Source organism: Candoia aspera, chromosome 1 (assembly GCF_035149785.1).
Source record: "Candoia aspera isolate rCanAsp1 chromosome 1, rCanAsp1.hap2, whole genome shotgun sequence".
Taxonomy (NCBI): Eukaryota; Metazoa; Chordata; class Lepidosauria; order Squamata; family Boidae; genus Candoia; species Candoia aspera.
Window position 1 is genome coordinate 229,367,421 of NC_086153.1, and position 20,544 is coordinate 229,387,964.

The 20,544-nt window shown below is 43.3% G+C and overlaps 1 protein-coding gene across 1 annotated transcript; it reads left to right on the plus strand.

Moving 5' to 3' along the window:
* Nucleotides 1-12,238: 12,238 nt before the first annotated feature.
* On the plus strand, nt 12,239-16,607 carry ACY3 (aminoacylase 3). Its single transcript, XM_063289013.1, has 7 exons — nt 12,239-12,353; nt 12,454-12,704; nt 13,066-13,261; nt 13,369-13,462; nt 14,398-14,505; nt 14,975-15,084; nt 16,227-16,607. The coding sequence occupies exons 2-7, from the start codon at nt 12,472-12,474 to the stop codon at nt 16,419-16,421; spliced, it is 936 nt and encodes a 311-aa protein (XP_063145083.1). The 5' UTR covers nt 12,239-12,353; nt 12,454-12,471; the 3' UTR covers nt 16,422-16,607.
* The last annotated feature ends 3,937 nt before the right edge of the window (nt 16,608-20,544 follow it).

Here is a 20,544-nt window from a genome sequence, read left to right on the forward strand (position 1 = left end):
CAAAGTGCTCCAGCCACTTCTTTTAGCTGTTATCTCCATGACATTGCTTTCATCTGGTTCCCAGTCCATGAGTGGGAGGGGCTTAACTCATTATTAGCTGTATCAATATTAAAACAATGCTTCTCCCCATATTCTGACATTGTCTAAGGCCAGCCTCACGGTGTGTAAAATCTGTTAAGTTTTGTTCCGTATTCCCTTGCAGGGAAATCAGGTGGTTGCAGTGACTTGAAAACAAGAGGCAGGAGATTATGCTGGTAATTTTCTGCTGACTCAAGGATGGACAGAGAGACCTTCAGCTCAGCAATGTGGAAAAGGCCCCTTGAATCAGGAAAGAAACAGGCTGACAAAGCTTCTTAGTAATCATCTGACAGAGATAGTATGAGAAAAGTTTAATAATTTGTCACACTGTGTCTTCTGTAGACTGATAGATCACAGGAATACATTATTGCCATCCCCTTCTTTCACCAGGGAAGCTGATACTTTTCCTGGTTTCTGGCCCTTAACTTTTCAGTTATCCATTTATCCAGATCGACACCAAATTCTAACTGAAAAAAGAGAGGAAGAAATAAAAGGTTGCCTTGGTAGGAAAAACTGAAGTGCTGGGAGATTAAGAGAGACTGCAGTTCAGTACCGGGGCTCCTTCATTCTCCTTTATTTAATATTACTTTGTAGAGTTTTACTGTTTTGCTTTTTTGAGGTTCCTTAGGGAAAAATTGCTTTAGGCTTTCTCTTTGTAGAAGAACCACTTTCCTGCTGTGAAACTGTTCTTCCTTCTGTGTTAAGGCTATGCTTGACTGTTTTCTTAAACTAGCTTTCTGAGGTTGAATATTTATCATGAAGAATTTGGCAGTAATTCAGTTTTCTTTCCAGTTCCCTCCCCCCCCCCATGTTATGAAGAGGGGTGGGGAGCGGGAAGGAGGGAGATTGTTTTAACATTGTTCACTTCTTGATGAGATTCAGGTTCCATGACTTTATTTTTTTCCCTCCTCAACTTGATCTGGATTAATTTTCTGTCAGGACATTCCTGAAGTCTGTACTTTGGACTTTCAATTGCAGTTTCAACATTTTCACTAAAGCCTACAGGAGTTTTTTGCTTGAATCTCAGCTGTGGAGCAGGTAATTATAATTCTCTCTCTCTCCCCCACCCCAAACTTCTGGAAATTCTATAGTTGTCTTTAATTAGCCAAACTGAAGGAAGGTTAGGTGAACTCAGAGTTACAGTGCAATAAGGTGGGATTAGAGAGCAACAAAAAGGAAAATCTACTGCTGGAACCCAAGCCTTGATGCCTCGTGGTTGCTGGAGCAGGAGTGAGGACAGTTTTGCAAGCCCTTTTTAGCCAAAGCCCCTACAGTACTTCCCATGCTGGAAGTGCTAGTGAGATTAGCCATGTGAGCTCCAGGTTGGCCTACCTGAGAGGATCCGTGAGAAATCTGTTAGAGGAAAGGATCTAGTTTTGGATCCAGAAGATCCAAATGTGGCTTTATCATTTCTTTAGATTTGTATTGCTGGTGGTAACCACCCAGCTGTTGATAACTTTGTGGCACTGAGTTTTCAGTGGGCAGATCTGGATCATCAGGGCACACTCCCTATAGCTGATGTGAAAGACTGTCGCCCATACAATCCCATTTAGGAAACTAGGAATTAAGATTGTTCTGTCCAACAACAAATCAATTATTACCACCAGTTTTTATCAATTAATGGTTAGAATACCTTATTTATGTTAAGGCTATAACTCAGTTTCTTTTCACTTTGCTTTTTCCAGTAGAGCCTAGTAAACTTCAAATTAATCTTTGCATGTTGCAACTACTCCATCTTGTGGTTTCCTTACTCCATTTTCCTTTTCCCTTTTTATATATGTATTGCTTTATGTCTTCTCTTCCCTAAAAAGTTTGTTTATGCATAATACTTTTTGTTCTTTGACATTCCTTAAAAGTATCTACTACCTTTTGGTTCCAAACTTCAAATGAAATATTCAGTATGGTTGCATTCTGTCCAGATCTAGTCAGAACTGCAGCTCCATTGGGATAAAGAAACTAACTGTGAATTCCTAAATCAGTTGGATATGCCCATCTAGGTGGCAGCACATAGCCAATTTGGGTTGATCTTGAAAAGCTAAAAGGTTGAACACACTTAGTGTTTGGATGGGAATCAACCAAGAAATATGCGGGCTGGAAGTTGGATTCGAACTTAAAAAAAAAAAATCCAGGAAGGAAGCAAGGGTGTTATGGGGATCACTGGCAAAGGAGGGGACCCTGCGTTGTTCTCTTCATCCTTATCTATAGCCCTCGGAAAAATTACACATGTAATTTATCTATATATTTTAAAGGAGGCTCTCAAAAATGCAAGGAACATTTTATAATGGTATGTGGGAATGACCTTGGGAGGCAGGGAGGAGAGCCACAGCCAGGGGAACAGTTGGATAAGAGGCAGCTTAGCCCGCAAAAGGAAAGGGAGTGTGGCAAACATCTCAGAAGGGATCCTCCCTGGTTTCTTGGGCTGTAAAGGCAACGGGGGAGAAATGCACTTTCAGACTTGCAAGATTCTGTTAATGTAACCTTACAATAAAATCAAATTAGCTCATCTGGCCGTGCTTCCTGTCTGGACTACCTCACAAGGCTCTCTCTGTTTCACTGTTCTCTGTTTCACTGCTAATAGTTAAGGACCCAGTGCTACAGGCATTATGGGCAATGCAATGTTGAGTTTGGTTGCGTTGATCCTATACAGCAGTCTAAAGGTTTGTGAAGAGATGTGCTTAATCTCTCCAGCCATCAATTCACACACTTGTGCTTTGCCCATAACCCTGAAAAACTTGTGACTATGTTATTACAAGCTCAAGCCTGTTTGCTATTCTTTTAGTGTTCATCTACCTGTGACTTCCTTGTTTAACCTCCTTTCATTTTCCTGTGTCTGAGGACATCAGGAGAGTTCAAGGCCATCCATCCCAGCAAGTCCCTTAAAACGAAGATGGTCAACTCATGACTCATTGCATATATAGTCCCCAAACTCAGCTTTGCAACCTCCTGGATTACATTGCCAAAATTCAATAGCAAAATGGGAGGTGGGATGGTCTGCATCCCAATTTGGTTTTCTTTAAAATTTTTAATGCATCAACTTTGTTTAGTGTCAAAATGGTTTTTAAAAATGATCCCATCCATCACATGAGCATCATCCTCTTGCAGTGCTGAGTGGCTGTAAATAATAATAAGAACCAGGGAAAAAAGCAGCTGGTTGGATTCTTGGATGATGCACTGTAAGCTTCCTAGCAGAGAGACCCAACCACCTCAGCTGCCTTCCCTGCTAGAAGCCAGTGTGTACCTACCTTCCTTTCTAAGGACACTCATGCCAGTACTCCTGTTACTTCAGGGTTCCAACTGAAGTGGTTGTGGCTTCAGGAGATGGCAACCCCCACTATTTCCTAGGCATTTGTTGTACTTCATTCCATTGGTGGTATTTAAAAGCACATAAGCATGTAATTAAATTATTATTGTGGCATAATCATGTACCCCCATATACTGATAGAAACAAGGGTCTCCACCCACCACTACCACAATCCCTTTAGCTTCATGCCCCAGTTGTTTTCTAGGCATAGCAGCACCACCAGACACTCATGAGGACTGACTCAGATTCTTGCACCATCGGAACATTCCCTATGAAGCTTTAGAGCAGATGTCCCTTGAGATGACCCAGACTGCACCTCTTAGGATTCCTAGTCGGCCTAGACAAAGAGATGCTACCTTACTATCTCCAGCATCCAAGAATTTTGTTGAACAGCCATGCATGGAATATTATCCCAGGAAAGGCCCTGCTCACAAGCATCAGACATGCTGCTGCTCTACACAGCAACGCAAGGACAAGTTGTCATTAATGCAGCCCTTCCCAACCTTTAGATCTGGGATGATGGGAGTTGTAGTCCAACACTTCTGGATAGCACTAGGTTGGGGAAGCAGAATTACTGCAATAACTGCCTCCCTGTCTGCCCTAGCACTAGGGGAACCTAGTGGCTTATATAGAAGAAATCAAAATGCCCAAAGAGAAAACTGCCAAGATCCAAAGCACTGATGAGTACGTTGCTGGGTCCGGCAGTGCCCAGTAAACATTACCTGACATTGTATGCAGCTGGAAGGCCCTGGGAAGACTCTGGCTTCTTCAGCTCATTCCCTTCTCAGTCTTGCCACATCCTACTCTGCAATGTTCTGAGCTGGATCGCCAGGATGGTGTGAGCGATTTTATTTTCCATCACTGCAGGGCTGGGGGGCTCGTGGTGGACACGTATCAAGAGAGGTTTTAACTCCCTCCAATGAGCAGCAAGGCAGGGAGGAGGGTGCATCAGATAAAGGCCTGGTTGGATGATTTGGCGAGCAAAGCAGCACATGCTGGAGTCATCTGGTGCTCATATCCATGCAGCCAACACCCATCGATTAATGAGCCTGATGAGCAGGTGACCAGGGGCAGCAGTCCTGGGACCACCTCCTGGGCTGAAATAATATTGCTAAAGCCAGAGGGCAAAAAGCTGCCTCTGAGGTACAGTGGCCATGACAGCTCTAATTGTTGTTAGCGTTTCTCATAGGAAGAGAAACCGAAGCCATGATGGAAGAGTCCGTTGTTAGCGTCAGGTGAGCAGGGAGCTCCTGGTCAGATCCTGAGTCCCTTTCCATGTTGTATGGAAGAGGAGGGTTTAGTAGGGAGTTCAAAGTAACATTAATTTTAGCTGCCTGGGACATCTAAAGACACTATTGGCACCTAATACCCTCAAAGATCTGTCAGAAAACATCATCAACTCTATATAATTAAACAGCTTTCCCTTATTCTTAGATAACTTGAATCAGAGAGAGAGATAAGCCAGGGCAAGATGCATTAGCTTACCACATAAACTTTGAATCTACTATGAATGTTCTCTGGTTCCAGTTCACAGACTTGCAAGCTTCATTAATTCAAAGGAGGATTAAGGAGGGAACTGCAACTACTTTTATAAAAGACTGGAAACCCTTTACAGACTTCTTTTTTTTTTGCTGAAAATAGATACAAATGAACTGCTGATTTTGGGATTTATTGATTAAAAATGTTTGTTTATGGGAAGAAGGGAACTATGATATGCAATATGGGAGTGTGGAGATGGTAATTGCTACATTCATAACTGCTGCAAAGATCGGAAGTCACTTCTTTAGGTATCTTTTTTTTCTTTTTTGTTATACTTCACTATTTTTTACCATTTTATAATCTTTTTCTTTTTCTATTTCTTCTCTATGTCTCTGTAGTTTTTAAAATCTTTGTTAAATCTTCTTTTAATAAAAGTTATTCATAAAAAATAAATAAATTCAAAGGAGGAGGCCTTAATCTCAAGTGGTGCAAAGCTGGTTCTTTCAGCCACATCTTTCAATGTACAATGGAAGCTGGCTTTGCAATGATTGAGTTTCTACACTTCGTTAAATTGGTTTATTTAATCCTAGTTTGTTGAATAAACTACAAGAGCACTAAGCCAAAACCATTAACATCATGGCTTAGGGCAGTCTGAAAATCCAGCCATAACATTGGTAGATATCTCATATGACAATGCTAAGCAGTTCAAGGATATGACCCATATGTTGCCATTTCTCTGGAATCACGCTTTCACTGGGTCCATAAACATGTTTTATTCTTGTCCTATATGATCTCCTCAAATACATAAGTTTTAATTCAAAACTCAGTTCCCTGGAGCAGGACTTCCCTAGTCTGTACATATTTTTACTTAGATTTGTGAAATGTACTTGGCTTTTGTACTCCACAGCTGGAGAAGGATGCAAAGTCTGAATTAGGGGTAGGCTGAGACAGATGCAAATTGCCAGTTCAAAAGGGAGAAACAATTATGAGCCAAACTGAGGATGATTGGCACATCCAGGTGCCATCCGGGCATCTTGCTCCTCCCTTCTTCCATATTGCTGCCTGGGAAAGAATATGGGCATGGATTGGGCCCCAAGGGAGATGGCAGTGAATGGACAATGTGGACAGTAGTAGCAGGGGCTCACTCATTGGGGCCATCCTGGCCAAGGAGCCTTCAAAATCTGGGGTAGATTTTGGGTGAGTCCTATGCATGTGTAAAAGCCAAGGTGAGACAATAACATATGTATGTGTAATAGCCTTTGAAAATCAAATGGGCTAGTACAGGGATAGCGGTCTGGTCTTCCTTCCCCTCCTCCTGCTTAGCCTTCAGGCTGTAGGACATGGCCCTCCTTTTCTCACCATCCATCTTCTCCTGCCAAGCTAGTGACAGTTGCGCCCGGTCCTTTCTCACACCAGCTCATCTCGCTGCTCAATACCTGCCTAGCAGTAATATTAGAGCTGCCATGGGTGGTGACAGAGGGAGATAAATGTGCAGCCAAGAAGTGGGGAGGGTGGGGGGAGAGACAAATTGGGGATGAGGGTGAAGAGCTGGTGCTATCAGCAGGAGGAAAAAAATCACTGACTAGAAAGGAGAAGAGTTTGGGGAAGTCACTGATTTGAAAACAGGTCTCAGCTGAGGCATTTTGGAGGCAGCCAGGAAGAACAGCAAAAGCATTTCCCGTTCCCGCAGAGCTTGAATGAGTTATGTGCCCCTCAGTCCCATAGGTGAAAGGAAGGCAGTTTCTCCTGGGTTCCTGCCACACCCTCCAGGAGTGGAGGGCAAGATCGCTCATTCTATCCCTTTGCACCATGGGATGGCAGTCTTACTGCAGAGGTCCCAACATTGTTTGAGTCCATGGGCCTACATAGAGTTTGGAAGACATGTTAGGAGCACTCTCACAAAATGGTTGCTGCATTTCACTGCTTGAGCACAATAAACCTGTTTTCCAGAAGGCAAATTGCTGACGTTGCTTCCCCCAGCCCGCTGTGCCATCCCAGGATGTTCTCCACACTGCAGTCTTCTTTCTGGACAGGTGAACAAACTTTGAAACAATGCAGCCCACTGTTGTTTTGATTTTCTAAGACTTCCTCTAGGGATTATATGGAGTCCAGAAGTATTCTATGGAATAAATACTATTTATTTGTAGTATTTTAACTTCCCATCTGCTCCACTAAGTGGCAACACTTGACTGACTTGGCTAACCTAGAAAAGGCTAAGCAGGGTTGATACTGGTTGGTACTTGGATGGGAGAGCCCCAGGAACTATCAGGGCTGCAGGCCAGACTGAAAAATTGGACAAACATCCTGGATGAAGGCAGTGGCAAATTCCTTACATACCACTTGCCAAGAAAATTACATGAACTTGTCCATAAAGCCATTAGGGTTTAAGCTTGACTCAGAGTTAAAAAGAAGCAGCTTCTCCCAGATTTTTTAATGATAACTAACATCAGTCTACATATTATAGCAATGGAAAAGACAAATACTCATGCCATAGGTATCTAGTGATTTCCAAAAATGCTATATAAGTTTTGTTGGCTTGGTTTTTAGAAACCAGAGGAACTCAGACATGCTGGCCCTTTCTATATATGTGCCATACACTGTAATTTTGTCTGTGGGATATCTTGATTCAAGAATCCCTTTTGAGGGCAGCAAAATTTGAGGCTTGGAAAGCTGCCATTAGAGAAATAGTGTGGATACAATTGAGTTGCAGATGTGTTTCCTCCATGGAAGAAAGTAAAGTTGCTGCTTCCGTGAAACTGTGCAACTGTGTCAATGCCTACCTGTCTGCTAAATCCTTGCCCAGCCAAATAATTTCCAAAGACATCTTTTGGCAGGAGAAACAGCTCACCTTTGAAACAGCTGTTTATAATGCTACTTGAGCACATTAAGATGATACTCAGGGACATCCGCAGGGAGGTCAGAAAAGTCAAGAGGGTGATCGTGGCCACATTGTGCATGTGAAAAAGGAGTGTAGCTTTGATCACACAGTTGCAGCCACCCTCTTGATTGTTTTGAGCAATGATACCTTTTGTTCTGAGAATCAGCTTGATTCTCAGAGTTTTGTCTAATTCATTCAATTAGCTGCATTGCCAAAAAGGGAACACAGATGTCTGTCAACTCTCGGCAGAAACAGATTGCTGTTCAAACTTTAGAATCAACTGAATACATTTAATAATTTTTAAAAACAGACAAGAGGACAAAAACTCAAACGTGAGCCATTATGTGACATGCCTTCTCTCACAAATCGTCACTGAATATATTTCTGTACTCCATCCCATGCAGTCACATCTCATAGCAATTGACTTCCTGGCATTGCCAGCACCAAACCCCTTCACAAATGAACCAAGTGTGATCTGTGATCTCCTCCAGCCTGTAGAAAGTTGCCTGCCTCTGCTTTAATTCAAATAAGAACCCAGAAACCTCTTCAAGGTTTCCTTTCTCTCTCCAGAATCAAGTTATCAATCTCTTTGTTCTGTATAATTGTTTATACTTGTTGTTATGAAGGGTGAAGTCATATTTTCCTCCCTCCTTCCCTCCCTTCCTTCCTTCTTTTCTGCACTTTCTATTTTTTCTTTTGTTCTTTGTTTTTTTTTAGTTTGTGTTAGTTCTTATCTTCTTAATTGTAATGCTCAATAAAATTATTATTTAAAAAAAAGAAAGAAAACTGCAGGGACTAGTCCAGGCAGTCACCAGGAGTCAAGACTGATTTGAACATGTGTTCAAGTCAGTCTTGACACACCTAAAGAAGGTAAAGGTTTCCCTTGACGTAAAGTCCAGTCGAGTCCGACTCTAGGGGGCGGTGCTCATCTCCGTTTCTAAGCCTTGGAGCCGGCGTTGTCCATAGGACACTTCCGGGTCATGTGGCCAGCATGACGACACGGAACGCCGTTACCTTCCCGCCAAAGCGGTACCTATTGATCTACTCACATTTGCATGTTTTCGAACTGCTAGGTGAGCAGGAGCTGGGATTAACAACGGGAGCTCACCCCGCCGCGCGGTTTCGAACCGCCGACCTTCCGATCGGCAGCTCAGTGGTTTAACCCGCAGCGCCACCGCGTCCACACCTACATACATAAATATCAACAAAATGGTTATAGTAGAACTCCTGGATATGATAGGAGACTGACAGATCTCCTCTCTGTTCTCACTGCAAGGATCAGGCAAGTAGACAAGAATTTCAAGCTGGGTAAGTTCTCACACTGTAACATGCATAAGCATCAATACAGTTTTAAGCAGAAAAAGGATGGTGAAGAATCTTTAGAGGTAGCAGTAGTGTTGGTTGTTAGCTCCCTTTACAGGACATGGTAATTGCTGGTTCTTTTGCTACCAGTCTGCTAAGGCTGTATCAGATTCCCACAGACAACCACCACCTCACACTACCAGGCACTTCATGATGCTAAATACTGCCTCTGGGTCCCTTTAGTCTTTGCTGAGATTCTGGAAAATGGTTGCAAATGATCTCTTTTTCGGTCCCCTGCCTGAGGAACAGGCCAACCTTACAGAGGTGGATGGATATTGCACTCCAAAGACCAGAGATTCTGAGCTATCATAACCTCCACTCATTAAGGACTGTAAAGTTTCTTTTGTTAATGTCAACTCATTGCATATTCCAAAATGCCAAATTCTTGAGGATTAAATTGCAAGAGATACTCTGGTATTAGAACACGCATTGTACATTTTTCCTAATATATCTCACAATAATCAGAGCAGGGCTATTTTCTCAAGATTATATTGTCACCAACAAAAGCATCATCTTCTGCCTCTCTTTTACTTCCTTTTGAGCAAATGGGTAATCAGTAATTTCGGTATATATGCTAATAACCCAAGATCATTGGAATTGTTTTTAATCTATTCTGAATATAGAATCAGGTGATCTTAAGGAGGGCATTCTCCCACATTTTCCCTAAAGAGCATCTCTGCTTATAACTCATGCAGCAGACAAGTCAAAGATGGAAGAATGTGCCAAGGTACAGTCAGGGAAATGAAAGCAGGGGAGAATTAACTCACCACAGACACTGCAGAAGAAATGAAGGGTCCATTAAAGCAAAATTGGGGCAGATGTGATTCTTAGCAGTGATTGGGCTACCAGTACTTCCAAACTGCTGACTTTTTTACTCCCCAGACTCTCAGTGATATTCTTCACATCTGTGGACTTTATATACAGATAGTCCTTGTTTAGTGACTGCCTTGTTTAGTGACCATTTGCAGTTACGATGGTGATGAAAAAGTAACTTTGTGACCAATCCTTGCATTTATGACCTTCATAGGTCTGAAAAGCAAAGGAAAGCTGAAGTTAGATCATAAGCACTGTTATGGTTTCACTTAGCCACTGCTTTGCTTAATGACCCAGTTGCCAGTCCCAGTTGTGGTCACTAAACAAGGATTACCTGTATTCAGAAAAAAAAGTGAAAATCACTGCCTATTCCAAAGCTGCTACTGGTTCCGCAGCTACAAAAATCTCTTTACCTCCACTCCATGAAAAAGAGAAAGAAAGGAAAGGAAGGAAGGAAAACAAATAAGCAAAGAGATAACCTGATACTTGGCATTCAGATTCCTCCAGTGTTATAGAACTGGGAGAAACAAATAAAGCATTGTTGATTTCATCCATTTGGGTTTTGTTTGGGCTACTGAGGAGGATCTTCAGCCAGGAAGCTCAGGAGCCAGGAAAAAGAGTTCCTGCTAATGGGGAAATGGAGCCATAGCATGGAACAGTGTATCTCAACCTTGGCAACTTGAAGATGTGTGGACTTCAACTTCAGCCTTGCTGGCTGGGGAATTCTGAGAGTTGAAGTCCACACATCTTCAAGTTGCCAAGGTTGAGAAACACTGGCATGGAAGGACAGAAGAAATAATTCTGCTGCAATTTCAATTACACCACAGTTGAGTCAGAAATATATCAGCTTAACTCTCCAATGTGGGGCTTTATTCCTCATAAACTATGCAGCATTTTACACTACATATGAGGACTCTACATATGAACCCTGGTAAGACGGAGTAGCTGTGGGTTGACGGCTCCTCTACATCCAGGAAGTTGTCATCTTTAGTTCTGGATGGGGTTGCACTACCCCATTCAGACCCAGTGCGGAACCTGGGGTCCTGCTGGACTCACGACTCCTGCTCAAAGAGCAGGTGGCAGTCGTGGCCAGAAGGGCCTTTGCGCAACTTCATGTTGTGCACCAGCTACACCCTTTCCTGAAGCGAGAGGCCTTCCAAACAGTCACTCATGCCCTGGTCATCTCCCATACAGACTATTGCAATGCGCTCTACATGGGGCTACCCTTGAAGATTATCTGGAAGCTTCAACTGGTCCAGAATGCAGCCACGTGGGTAGTTACTGGTGCCTCTAGATCAGCATATGTGACACCACTCCTGTGCAAGCTGCACTGGGTGCCGGTTTGCTTCCGGATCCAATTCAAGGTGTTGGTTATCATCTTTAAAGTCCTACATGGTATGGGGCCAGGGTACCTGAGGGACCATCTCATCCCCATTACATCGTCCCATCCCACCTGGTCATGCAGAGAGGGCATGCTACGGACCCCGTCTGCAAGAGAATTCCATCTGGCAGGGTCCAGGAGGTGAGCCTTCTTTGCAGTGGCGCCCACCCTTTGGAACATTCTGCCCCCGGAGGTGAGGCAGGTGCCTTCGCTCCTGGCCTTCCGGAAGAATTTGAAAAGCTGGTTCTGCCTCCTTGCTTAGGATGGGAAGGGCAATAGCTCTTCCTGGGGGTGGCTGGCACCATAGTACCCTCCCCATTGAATGAGAGCTTTTCACCACAGGGACGTTATATTTATCTATTTATATTGATGGTCTGTATTGTAATTTATGTTTTATGGTTTTAATTTGTTTATTTTGTTGTAAACTGCCCAGAGTCCCCCTTTGTGGGAGATGGGCGGTGACAGAAATTTGAAATATAGACAAACAAACAAACTGGAAGGATGGGACAATAGTACCATCACTTCAGGAGAGGAACAGGAACTCTGGTTCTCAGTTTCCACACCACTGGAAAATCAGCCACCTTGCAGTTCCAGAGATAGCCTTACAAACTCCCTTTAGAGTTTCTCTAAAGTAGCAGCTGAACTAGAAGTTGACAGGCTGAGTTTTTGAAGGCCTATGTGATGCCATAGCGCAATGTGGATAAGAACTGCTCTTTCATGTGGGCAGGGGGCCATCGTGGGCACGCAGAGGTCCAAAGGTGCTTTCACGCTGGCTCAGAATCCTCATGTGGAATTGCTGTACCATTCCCATCACATAAGTGGGTGACAGTCAAAGACCAACTACATTTGGAGCATGGGAGTCCATGGGTGTATCTGCGACATGTGCATCATATCATTGTGTAAATGATGTGAATTACATCATATGTATCATTTACATAATGACATAATGACACATGTGACATCATTGTGAATTGTCCTGAATGCTGAAGAACTAGCGGTCCACGGAGTCTCCACTCTTGCATCAAACCTTTGCAGAACTGGGTCCTGAGGAAGACTTAAAGGTAAGATTAGGGGCTTGGCTCAGTGAGCTGCGGATGAGGACACTCCAGTATTGCTAAATGAGTTGCTGATAATCCCATGTGGTTTTCTTTCTCACAACAGAGTCTGCAACCCCCAGTCATGTCACACCCACAATACCTTCCCTCCTTGAGACGTGTGGCAGTATGCGGGGGCACTCATGGGAATGAAATGTCAGGTGTTTACCTAGTCAAGCACTGGCTACAGGACCCATCTGAGTTGCAGCGCAGCACCTTCCAGGTCATACCTTTTGTGGGCAACCCACGTGCAGTTGAGCAGTGTGTGCGCTATGTTGGGAGGGATCTTAATCGTACATTTGCTGCAGCTTTTCTGAAGTGAGTATTATGCTCTGCACCATTCCCTAGAGGCTTTGTAGGGAACACAAGGACTATCCTTCTCAGGAGCTAGTCTGAAGCTCATATTTCTCTGGATCAAATTTGAAGATCCTTAGGTGTCTAAGCCCTCATTCAAGGTTTGTTGCCATAAGACTTTAAACTCACCCTCCTCAGTCTGGGGCCCTCCAGAATTACTAGTGTGTCTACATCTCCAACCAAGTCCAGCCAAAGTGGCTTTATCCATGCTGGCTAGAACAGTGGAAGTTCTAGTCCAATATATCTGCACAGTACCAGATTAGAAGAGGCATCTGCCCCTATCAGATCTACCAGACCACCACTGCACTGAATGTCTCTTTCTCAGTACCCAGGCTTCAGATTCAGACCTTTATGAGATTCAACGTGCTCAGGAGATCAACCAGATCTTTGGACCCAAGGGTTCATCTCAAGCCTATGACTTCATGTTTGACCTACACAACACCACAGCCAACATGGGTTCCTGCCTCTTAATGAACTCTGAATTTAGCCTGTTGTCCATGCACATGTGTAATTACATCCAGGTGAGGCCATGTTCCTGCAATTTCCTAAGAAGCTAATTTTTCTCCTGTTTTTCAGGGGAATAAAACTGGGGTTTCTATAAAGGCAATCTTTTTTTCTGCCTTCACAGAAACACTGCACAGTGAGACACTGTCCCATCTTACTCTGTCAATCACCTGGCGAGGAGGCTGCTTTCACCATGTCAGTGGCTAAAAATGGGCTAGGTAAGGAATAGTATCAGCCTGTACAATCCTAATGGATAAGAACTGGTGACCCTTCCTAGAAGTGCCCTGGGAAGCAGTGTACATATTGACTGGAAAAGATGCATATGGCTCATGAATTTCAGTTGCAACATACCAAAAGATCCTACCGACTCCTTAGTTGGTGCAATGTAATCTCCTGAGGCGGCAGATATCTCAAACCAGCTCTGGCTTACCTACTTTGGTCTTTTCTGCTATTGTCTTCTTGACCCCATTCCTATCTTGAAATCTTTGTATCAAGATACAATAGGACCACATTATCAAAGGGCTGCTTTCTGTGGGGGGGATTTAAAAATGTTCTTATAGTTGGTGGCCTTTTGTTGGAAGACTGAGAGAGCTCAGATAAATTAAGCAAGATATAGTTGGAATGATGTTTTATAAATACACAGCAACTAAAAGCTAATGACGATGTAATTCACATATCTCCTGTCTGTTTTCAGTACGCTTACTTTATTCAAATCTTCTTGCTTTTCTCTGGCAACCTTTCTGCTAGCACAACTTATTTGATTTAGTTGTGAATGCATATTACATGCTTTCAGCTGTTATTAAGACACAGAGAAATTCTGCTGTCAAATGTTTGTCTTGTGCTTCCTCCAAGGTGCTCAGAATCTGGTAGGTGGGTTTTCCCCTTATTGTTTACCCACCATATAGTGATACTGTGAAACAGGATGAGAGACAATGGACACTCCTACATTAGTAGTTTATAGTGTTTTCAAGTTTCCCATAGGTATTCCCCAAGCAAAAAGTGGGAAATGCATGTGCTCCAGTCCTTGCTTTGCCACATGTGATCTATGTAGAAGATTTAGAAGGAAAAGTGTATGTAATATAAACAAAGGCTCTCCAGCATAATTCCAGTCGTGATGTAATCTATCCCGCTTCCTTCCTGTCATCCCCGACAGAATTAGAGCTGGGCCCACAACCCCAGGGAGTGGCTCGAGCTGACCAGCTTGCTAGGATGAGATCGATTATGGCCTGTGCTTTGGACTTCATTGAGCTTTTTAACAAAGGTGACCTCTTTTGATTCTTGGAACTGGGAGGCTCTGTAAGTGTGAGGGAGAAACATTAGCTTTAGCGAGGTCAATTTTGGAGATTATTAGAATTTCAGAGTTTCAGAAAGCGGTGTCGACAACCTCTCCCTTTTTCAAGGAGTGAGAGAACAACCCATGCCGAGCTATCAACCAACCCACACGCACTGTTCAGTAACACTTGTCTGGAAATATTATCCTGTTTCCCTCATGTATCAATGAGTGTGAGATTTATGCTGATCAGGCTCTGCATCTGACATTAATTTTAATAAGAAGCATAAACATACATTCAGATGCAGGAGCTGACACCTAGCCGAATAGTGATTATCAGTTGCCCAGGAGTGTGTGGAAGGAGGCTGTCCACCCTCCTGCCTCACAGAGTCCTGACTGTGAAGACTGAGAATAAACTTGGTGTGGCCAGGCTGTCCATCTGCTTCCTTCCTTTTGTTAGGCACCTTGTTCCCAGCCTTTGAAATTGAGGCATACAAACTGGCTGGACGTACGGACTTCCCCCGTTATCCCAACGGGGAGATTTCTGCTGTAATACATCCAAATCTACAGGTGAGTATGAGGAAAAGAAGGAAAGAAGAGAGGGCATGTGTGTGTGTGCGTGTGCGTGTGTGTGTTGTGTGTGCACGCACTTTGTTTGCAGCTTTCTGGCTGCTCTTTGCAACACAATAGAACACGGCCCGCCTAAAACTTTGGGCAGCTGAACTTGAGCATTTTGCATCAATATAACCCCCACCCCTTTGGACCTGTGCAGTCGCATCCCCTCAGGTAGCTTTGACAGCTGTCTATTTTTTTTGCCTTTTATTTGAAATTAGAGCAACCTGAGGTGTGTCCCTGCCACCCACCGCATCACTGCAGATTGTTGCTGGTCCATTTGGGAAGGCTTTTTTTCGTCCAACCGTCCCCATAGATCTTTCTCTTTCTTTGATATATTCTGTTATCCTTACACCTTCCGAAGTTTTTCAATGCCATAAACAATGAATGTGTGTTTTTTATTTTCAACTAGCAATCAAATCAGCTACAGAGCAGAATCAAAATCAAAACACCCACAGCAAAGTATAAAATTAAAAATCACAGCACCAGGGAGGCACCAGCGAATGACTGTGTTTCCTTTTTACGTGGAGTGGGGATGCGGGGATGTTTGTTACATCAGAACACCAAGAGACTGCAGTGGGCAGGGCAGGGCTGGGAAAACACCCTTCTCTGCATCGCCCCTTGAGCAGTGAGAGAGCACACATTTGCTTCTGCGTGATCTCAGTGTTTCAGGGCCAGGAGAAATGACGAGGATTGCTGTTCAGCTTCAGATTTTCTTGTGAGGGATTGGGGAGTGGAAATGCTGTGGCAGGGGACTGGGATTTAATGAGCATGCAAAACCATGAGGTTTGGTAAGTGTGCCATACCATTGCAAGACAGAGGAAATTTTCACCTGTCAGAATTTCCTTGTCCTGACCTTGGGTTCTCCGATCATTCCTGTCCTCTGAGTCGTCTGCTTAAGTAGGATGGAGAGCGCAGACTCCAAGGAAGTCTGCAATTAATCACCCAACAGTGACAGTGCTCACTGCAACAGTTTCATCTCCTGAAAGGGTTGTTTCTAGCTCATCAGAGGATGCTACACAGGGGGAATTGAAAAGCTTGTTTCGTGAAAACCATCTAGCTATTTTGTTCTTGGTATACCATCAAATAATTTCTCTTAGGATAAAGATTTCCAACCCCTGAAGCCTGGGGACCCAGTTTTCCAGACTTTTGATGGAGAGGATATTCTGCATGATAGTGATGACACCTTCTTCCCAGTCTTCATCAATGAAGCAGCCTACTATGAGAAGAAAACAGCTTTTTGCAAGACCAAAAAGGCCACATTTGCCCAACCAGCACTGCAGAAGGCATTTTAAATATGGTGACTTGGTTTATAACTGAAGTAAATTGAAGTCTCTGTGTTTTGTACATTCTAAGGATCAATGATCCTGGAGAAGATCTATCTATGTGGTTGCTAAGAATCAGCACCAACTTGATGGCACATAATCAAAGAGGCTATGCATAGTGTAGTCCAGGAAGCTACACCTTTGTAACAAACAAAGAACAATTGCTCGATACAATTATTTCCCGTGTTGGGGCAATAGAGTATGTGCTTCTCTAAAACGATTATACAGTATGCCCTTGAGGTTTCATTTGAGGATTTTGCGCTAGACTGGTGCTCACTCAACCTTCTTTCTAGGATAACTTTTTGATGCATGGCAGCAAACCTGCTGTACCGGATGAGCCAGTGTGCTCTGGCAAAAATATTGTCTCTCAGATCTAAATCATCTAGGTTAGGGGTCCCCAAACTCTTCAGCTCATCAACCTCTTAATGCAGTTTCCATTTGTTCATCGACCCCCAAACATTTATTATATAATAATAATTTAATAAATACTACTTTAATAATAGTACTATGGAAAATAACAATAACAGTAACAATAACAATAACAATAGATAAATGAAGCCAGTAACAACACACAGCTGATAGAAATAACGCAAGGCTGCTCTCAATGGTGGCTGACCACCCAACCCTGGGTAACCCTGTCTCACTGCTAGCCACCTCACCTTCAGGACTAGGGACTGTCATGGAGCTCTACAGAGACCCAAAAAATGAATTGACCCCAATCAACCTTCCATCATTTATCAACCATCTATTGACCCCCAGTGTCCTAACTGCCAGGAAACACGCTGAGACAAGGAACTGGTCTCTAATGTTTTATTGCTTGTACATAACAGGAATCCTAACAAACTGAAGAAGCGTGGGAAAAACCCAGCCATATAAACCCCAAAGGTCAAGGCGGTCCCGATCTGTGTCTCTTTGAATGGCTGACCAATTCCTCAGTGCTACGCATGCGCTTAACAGTCTGGATGGGAGCCCCCTGCTCACCATCCTTACTCATGACACAGACATTTTCTGACCCCCTTTTGACCCCCAGACATTTATCAACCCCTTGGATAGTCCATTGGTCCTTAGGGGTCAATATTTACCACTTCAGGGAACCCTGATCTGGGTAATCCCGTATAAACCTATGGTTCTCAGAATTCACCATTTTATGTCATGCCCCGTGGCTAACTACACTGGATTGACTCCTCTGTTTAGCAGGGAAGATACAGAACTTGACTCTCAGGACCAGGAATGAGAGGGTCCTTCTGCACATTTCAGAGCTTTAGGGCACAGCCAGATGGCCCTGATAAGGGCAATCCACCAGTCCTTGAGCAGCAGAAAAGTATCCTGACATAAATTGTGCTGCCTCCAATGGTCAACCCTGTAGTGGCAATGCAGAAGACCATTGTATTTCAAGGAGATAGTGACATATTTTAATTTCTCCTTCATGTTAAGAGGATTACTCTGGGTCATAATAATGATTAGCTGATTTGTTTTTCACTCTTGCTTGGGCATAAAGAAAAGGGAGGAATCTTTACCCAGTTTTAGGAGGACCTCAAGGTTATGTGTACAGTCCTCAGACATTCCAGGGTTCTGATGCCATCTAGCCAAGGTCAGGTCCTGCAGTCTTGGTACCATGGAAACAAGGTCATGAGGTTTTAGTGCCAGACTTTGATAAGACCCTGGTATTGCCTCTTGAGCTTTGAGCTTTGGCACAGGCCTAGCATTGGGTGCTGTGCAAATTGGCTGCCTTGGAATTGACTGCCTTGGGGTATCTTCGCTGTCATTCCACTGGGACTCCTGACAGCTGAAGGGAGACTGATTATCATCTTGCTTGGCATGCTATGCTTTTGTATGTTATATGCTTTTATGTTTCTGTTTAATCTGCCTGCTAATTTTGACAATAAAGCTTAAATTGTGTTTCTGTTTAAATCTGTCTGCTAGAGTTAACAATAAAGCTTAAAATCTCCTTATTTGCTAGTGTGTTCATTGTCTCTGGATCCTAAGAGAACCAATTGCCTCACACCTGGCCAGTACTTGGCAATACAAACCGTTATTCTGCTTCAGTAATGAGCCTGGCATGTGGGTCAGTCCTTGTAGTTTCAATGTGGAACAAGTTGAGGAAAGTGCTTGGTAAAGTCCCCTGGCTTTGTTTCCCTTCCCACTGAGGGTCACCTGCTGGTGGGAAAAAGATCTACCAATCACACTCCCTCCCTATCATGATGTGGGGGGACACTGAGCAGGCATAGGTGGGCGCTTCGAATAACAGGTTTGGCTACCTGTCAAGTTGTCCAACTTACATAACCCAAACACAGAGATGCTACACTGCTAGATGAGCTTTTTCTGAACATGGATCTAAGCACTTTTTTAAAAAAAAGTGCTAAACCCATCTCAAAAAAAAAATGCTGAGAGGTCACAGGCAAAGAGGAGGCATGCAAGGTGAAATGGGAGGTACCTGTGGAAGTTCTGCCTTTCTGGAATTGTATTTTCTGTTTTTAATCTTTTCCTGTCTGTTGAGTGTCAGGGAGAACAGACATAGAAGCAGGACTTTCTTCCAGCATCTGGTTAGTCCTCTGGAGCACCAGATCCCATAGCCAAGCTATACACTCCATCTCTGTTTCTGCCCAGAGTTTAGCAGCAAAGGAGCAGAGAGACTATGGACCAAAGAACAGCTTTCCATGACTCAATGCTTTCCAGAGGAGGAATACCTGAATTCTTAGCCAGCATGGCCAATCCTTGCTTAGCCTAGTTTGGAACACTTTGCCCATTCCTAAGGAGAACTGACCTAACTATAGTAACTTACGTCTTAGTTTTAAATTTAATTACTGCAATGCACTCAGCATGAGGTATCACTAGAAGAGCTTTCAGAAGCTTCACCTGCTGCTAAGGAGTTGTTTACTTGTGGGATCATATGACTTCTATCCTGCCATACGCCTTTTGGTTGCCAAATGTTTATGGGTGTAATTATAATTGTTGATGATTACTTATAATGTCCTAGCTGAATCGAGGCTCCCCAAGGAAGTAGCTCATCTCATACCAGTCTACCTACCCATTAAGATCAACTTGAGGAGGCCTTCTGTGTTCCCATTCATGGTGGAGGCACAATTGGTTGGACAAAGGACATTCTCTGTAGATACACCGCTACTTTGGGACAGTGAAATTCTGAAGACCTGCTCTCCAATTTATTTTTGTCAGTTTGAGAATACTTTTTTAAAGTAGGAATCAGGCTTTTAATTTGTCAGGTTGAAGTGATTTTAACGAAGACTTTGTTCTGTCCGCCATACGTGCCATACTATTATATTTTGACTTCTTTTGTAGTCTAATATTGTGAATATTAATTACACCAACCATCTTACTTAACTCATGAGCCTCAGAAAAACAAGATATAAATATTTCAGTTATGCTTCATACCATTTCAGTAACACTGCCACTTGTTCAATAACACAGCCAGAGTCTGACTCTGGTTTTGCACATGCATGAACTGTACACACACCTAATATTTATGCAGCTGTCAAAAGGAAATAAATACATTTATGGTTGCATACAGAGATCTTTAACTTTTCTTGAAGCACCAAGTTGACATTGAATTGATGAAACTCCTGGGAAGCACTTCAGGGACTGCCCTCTGGAATTGGGATAGCTTTGTTTGCTCATTCACAGCTAATTTGATTGTTGTTTAACCAGTGTACAGAAACAGGACATACATCCTTGTCGTTTCCAGTGAAGGATCTTAATGGATGAGATCCATGGGTTCCTTCCCATTTATCTTAAAATACCTGGGAAGAAGCTTGTCACTCATTTATTCATTTTGCTCCCAAGGGATTAGAAATTTCACCATTCAGCTCAAGAGAATATCTTTGGATGAATGAACTATGAACTTCAAACAGTTTATTTTAAATCTCCAAGAATTCTGAGTTGATAGGGAAAAAGCAACAAAGGAAGTCAAAGTACGCTGGGGAATGGCTCCATGCCTGGATGGAGTTTGCCAGGCCTAGCTATACAGGTACAGACACTTAATTGCTTTCTGTCTCTACAGCAAGGATGGTGCCAGGTGAGTTCTCCAGGCTTGGCCCAGCCAGTTTGCCTCAAAGCACAAAACCTCCCTTCAAACACT

What these genes read in the sequence shown, in the direction of transcription:
- ACY3 (XM_063289013.1), top strand. Translation starts at nt 12,472, where the DNA reads ATGTCACACCCACAATACCTTCCCTCCTTGAGACGTGTGGCAGTATGC. An exon ending in TTTGCTGCAGCTTTTCTGAA is followed by an intron (nt 12,705 to 13,065) that starts GTGAGTATTATG and finishes TCTCTTTCTCAG; the next exon opens with TACCCAGGCTTCAGATTCAG. An exon ending in ACATGTGTAATTACATCCAG is followed by an intron (nt 13,262 to 13,368) that starts GTGAGGCCATGT and finishes CTGCCTTCACAG; the next exon opens with AAACACTGCACAGTGAGACA.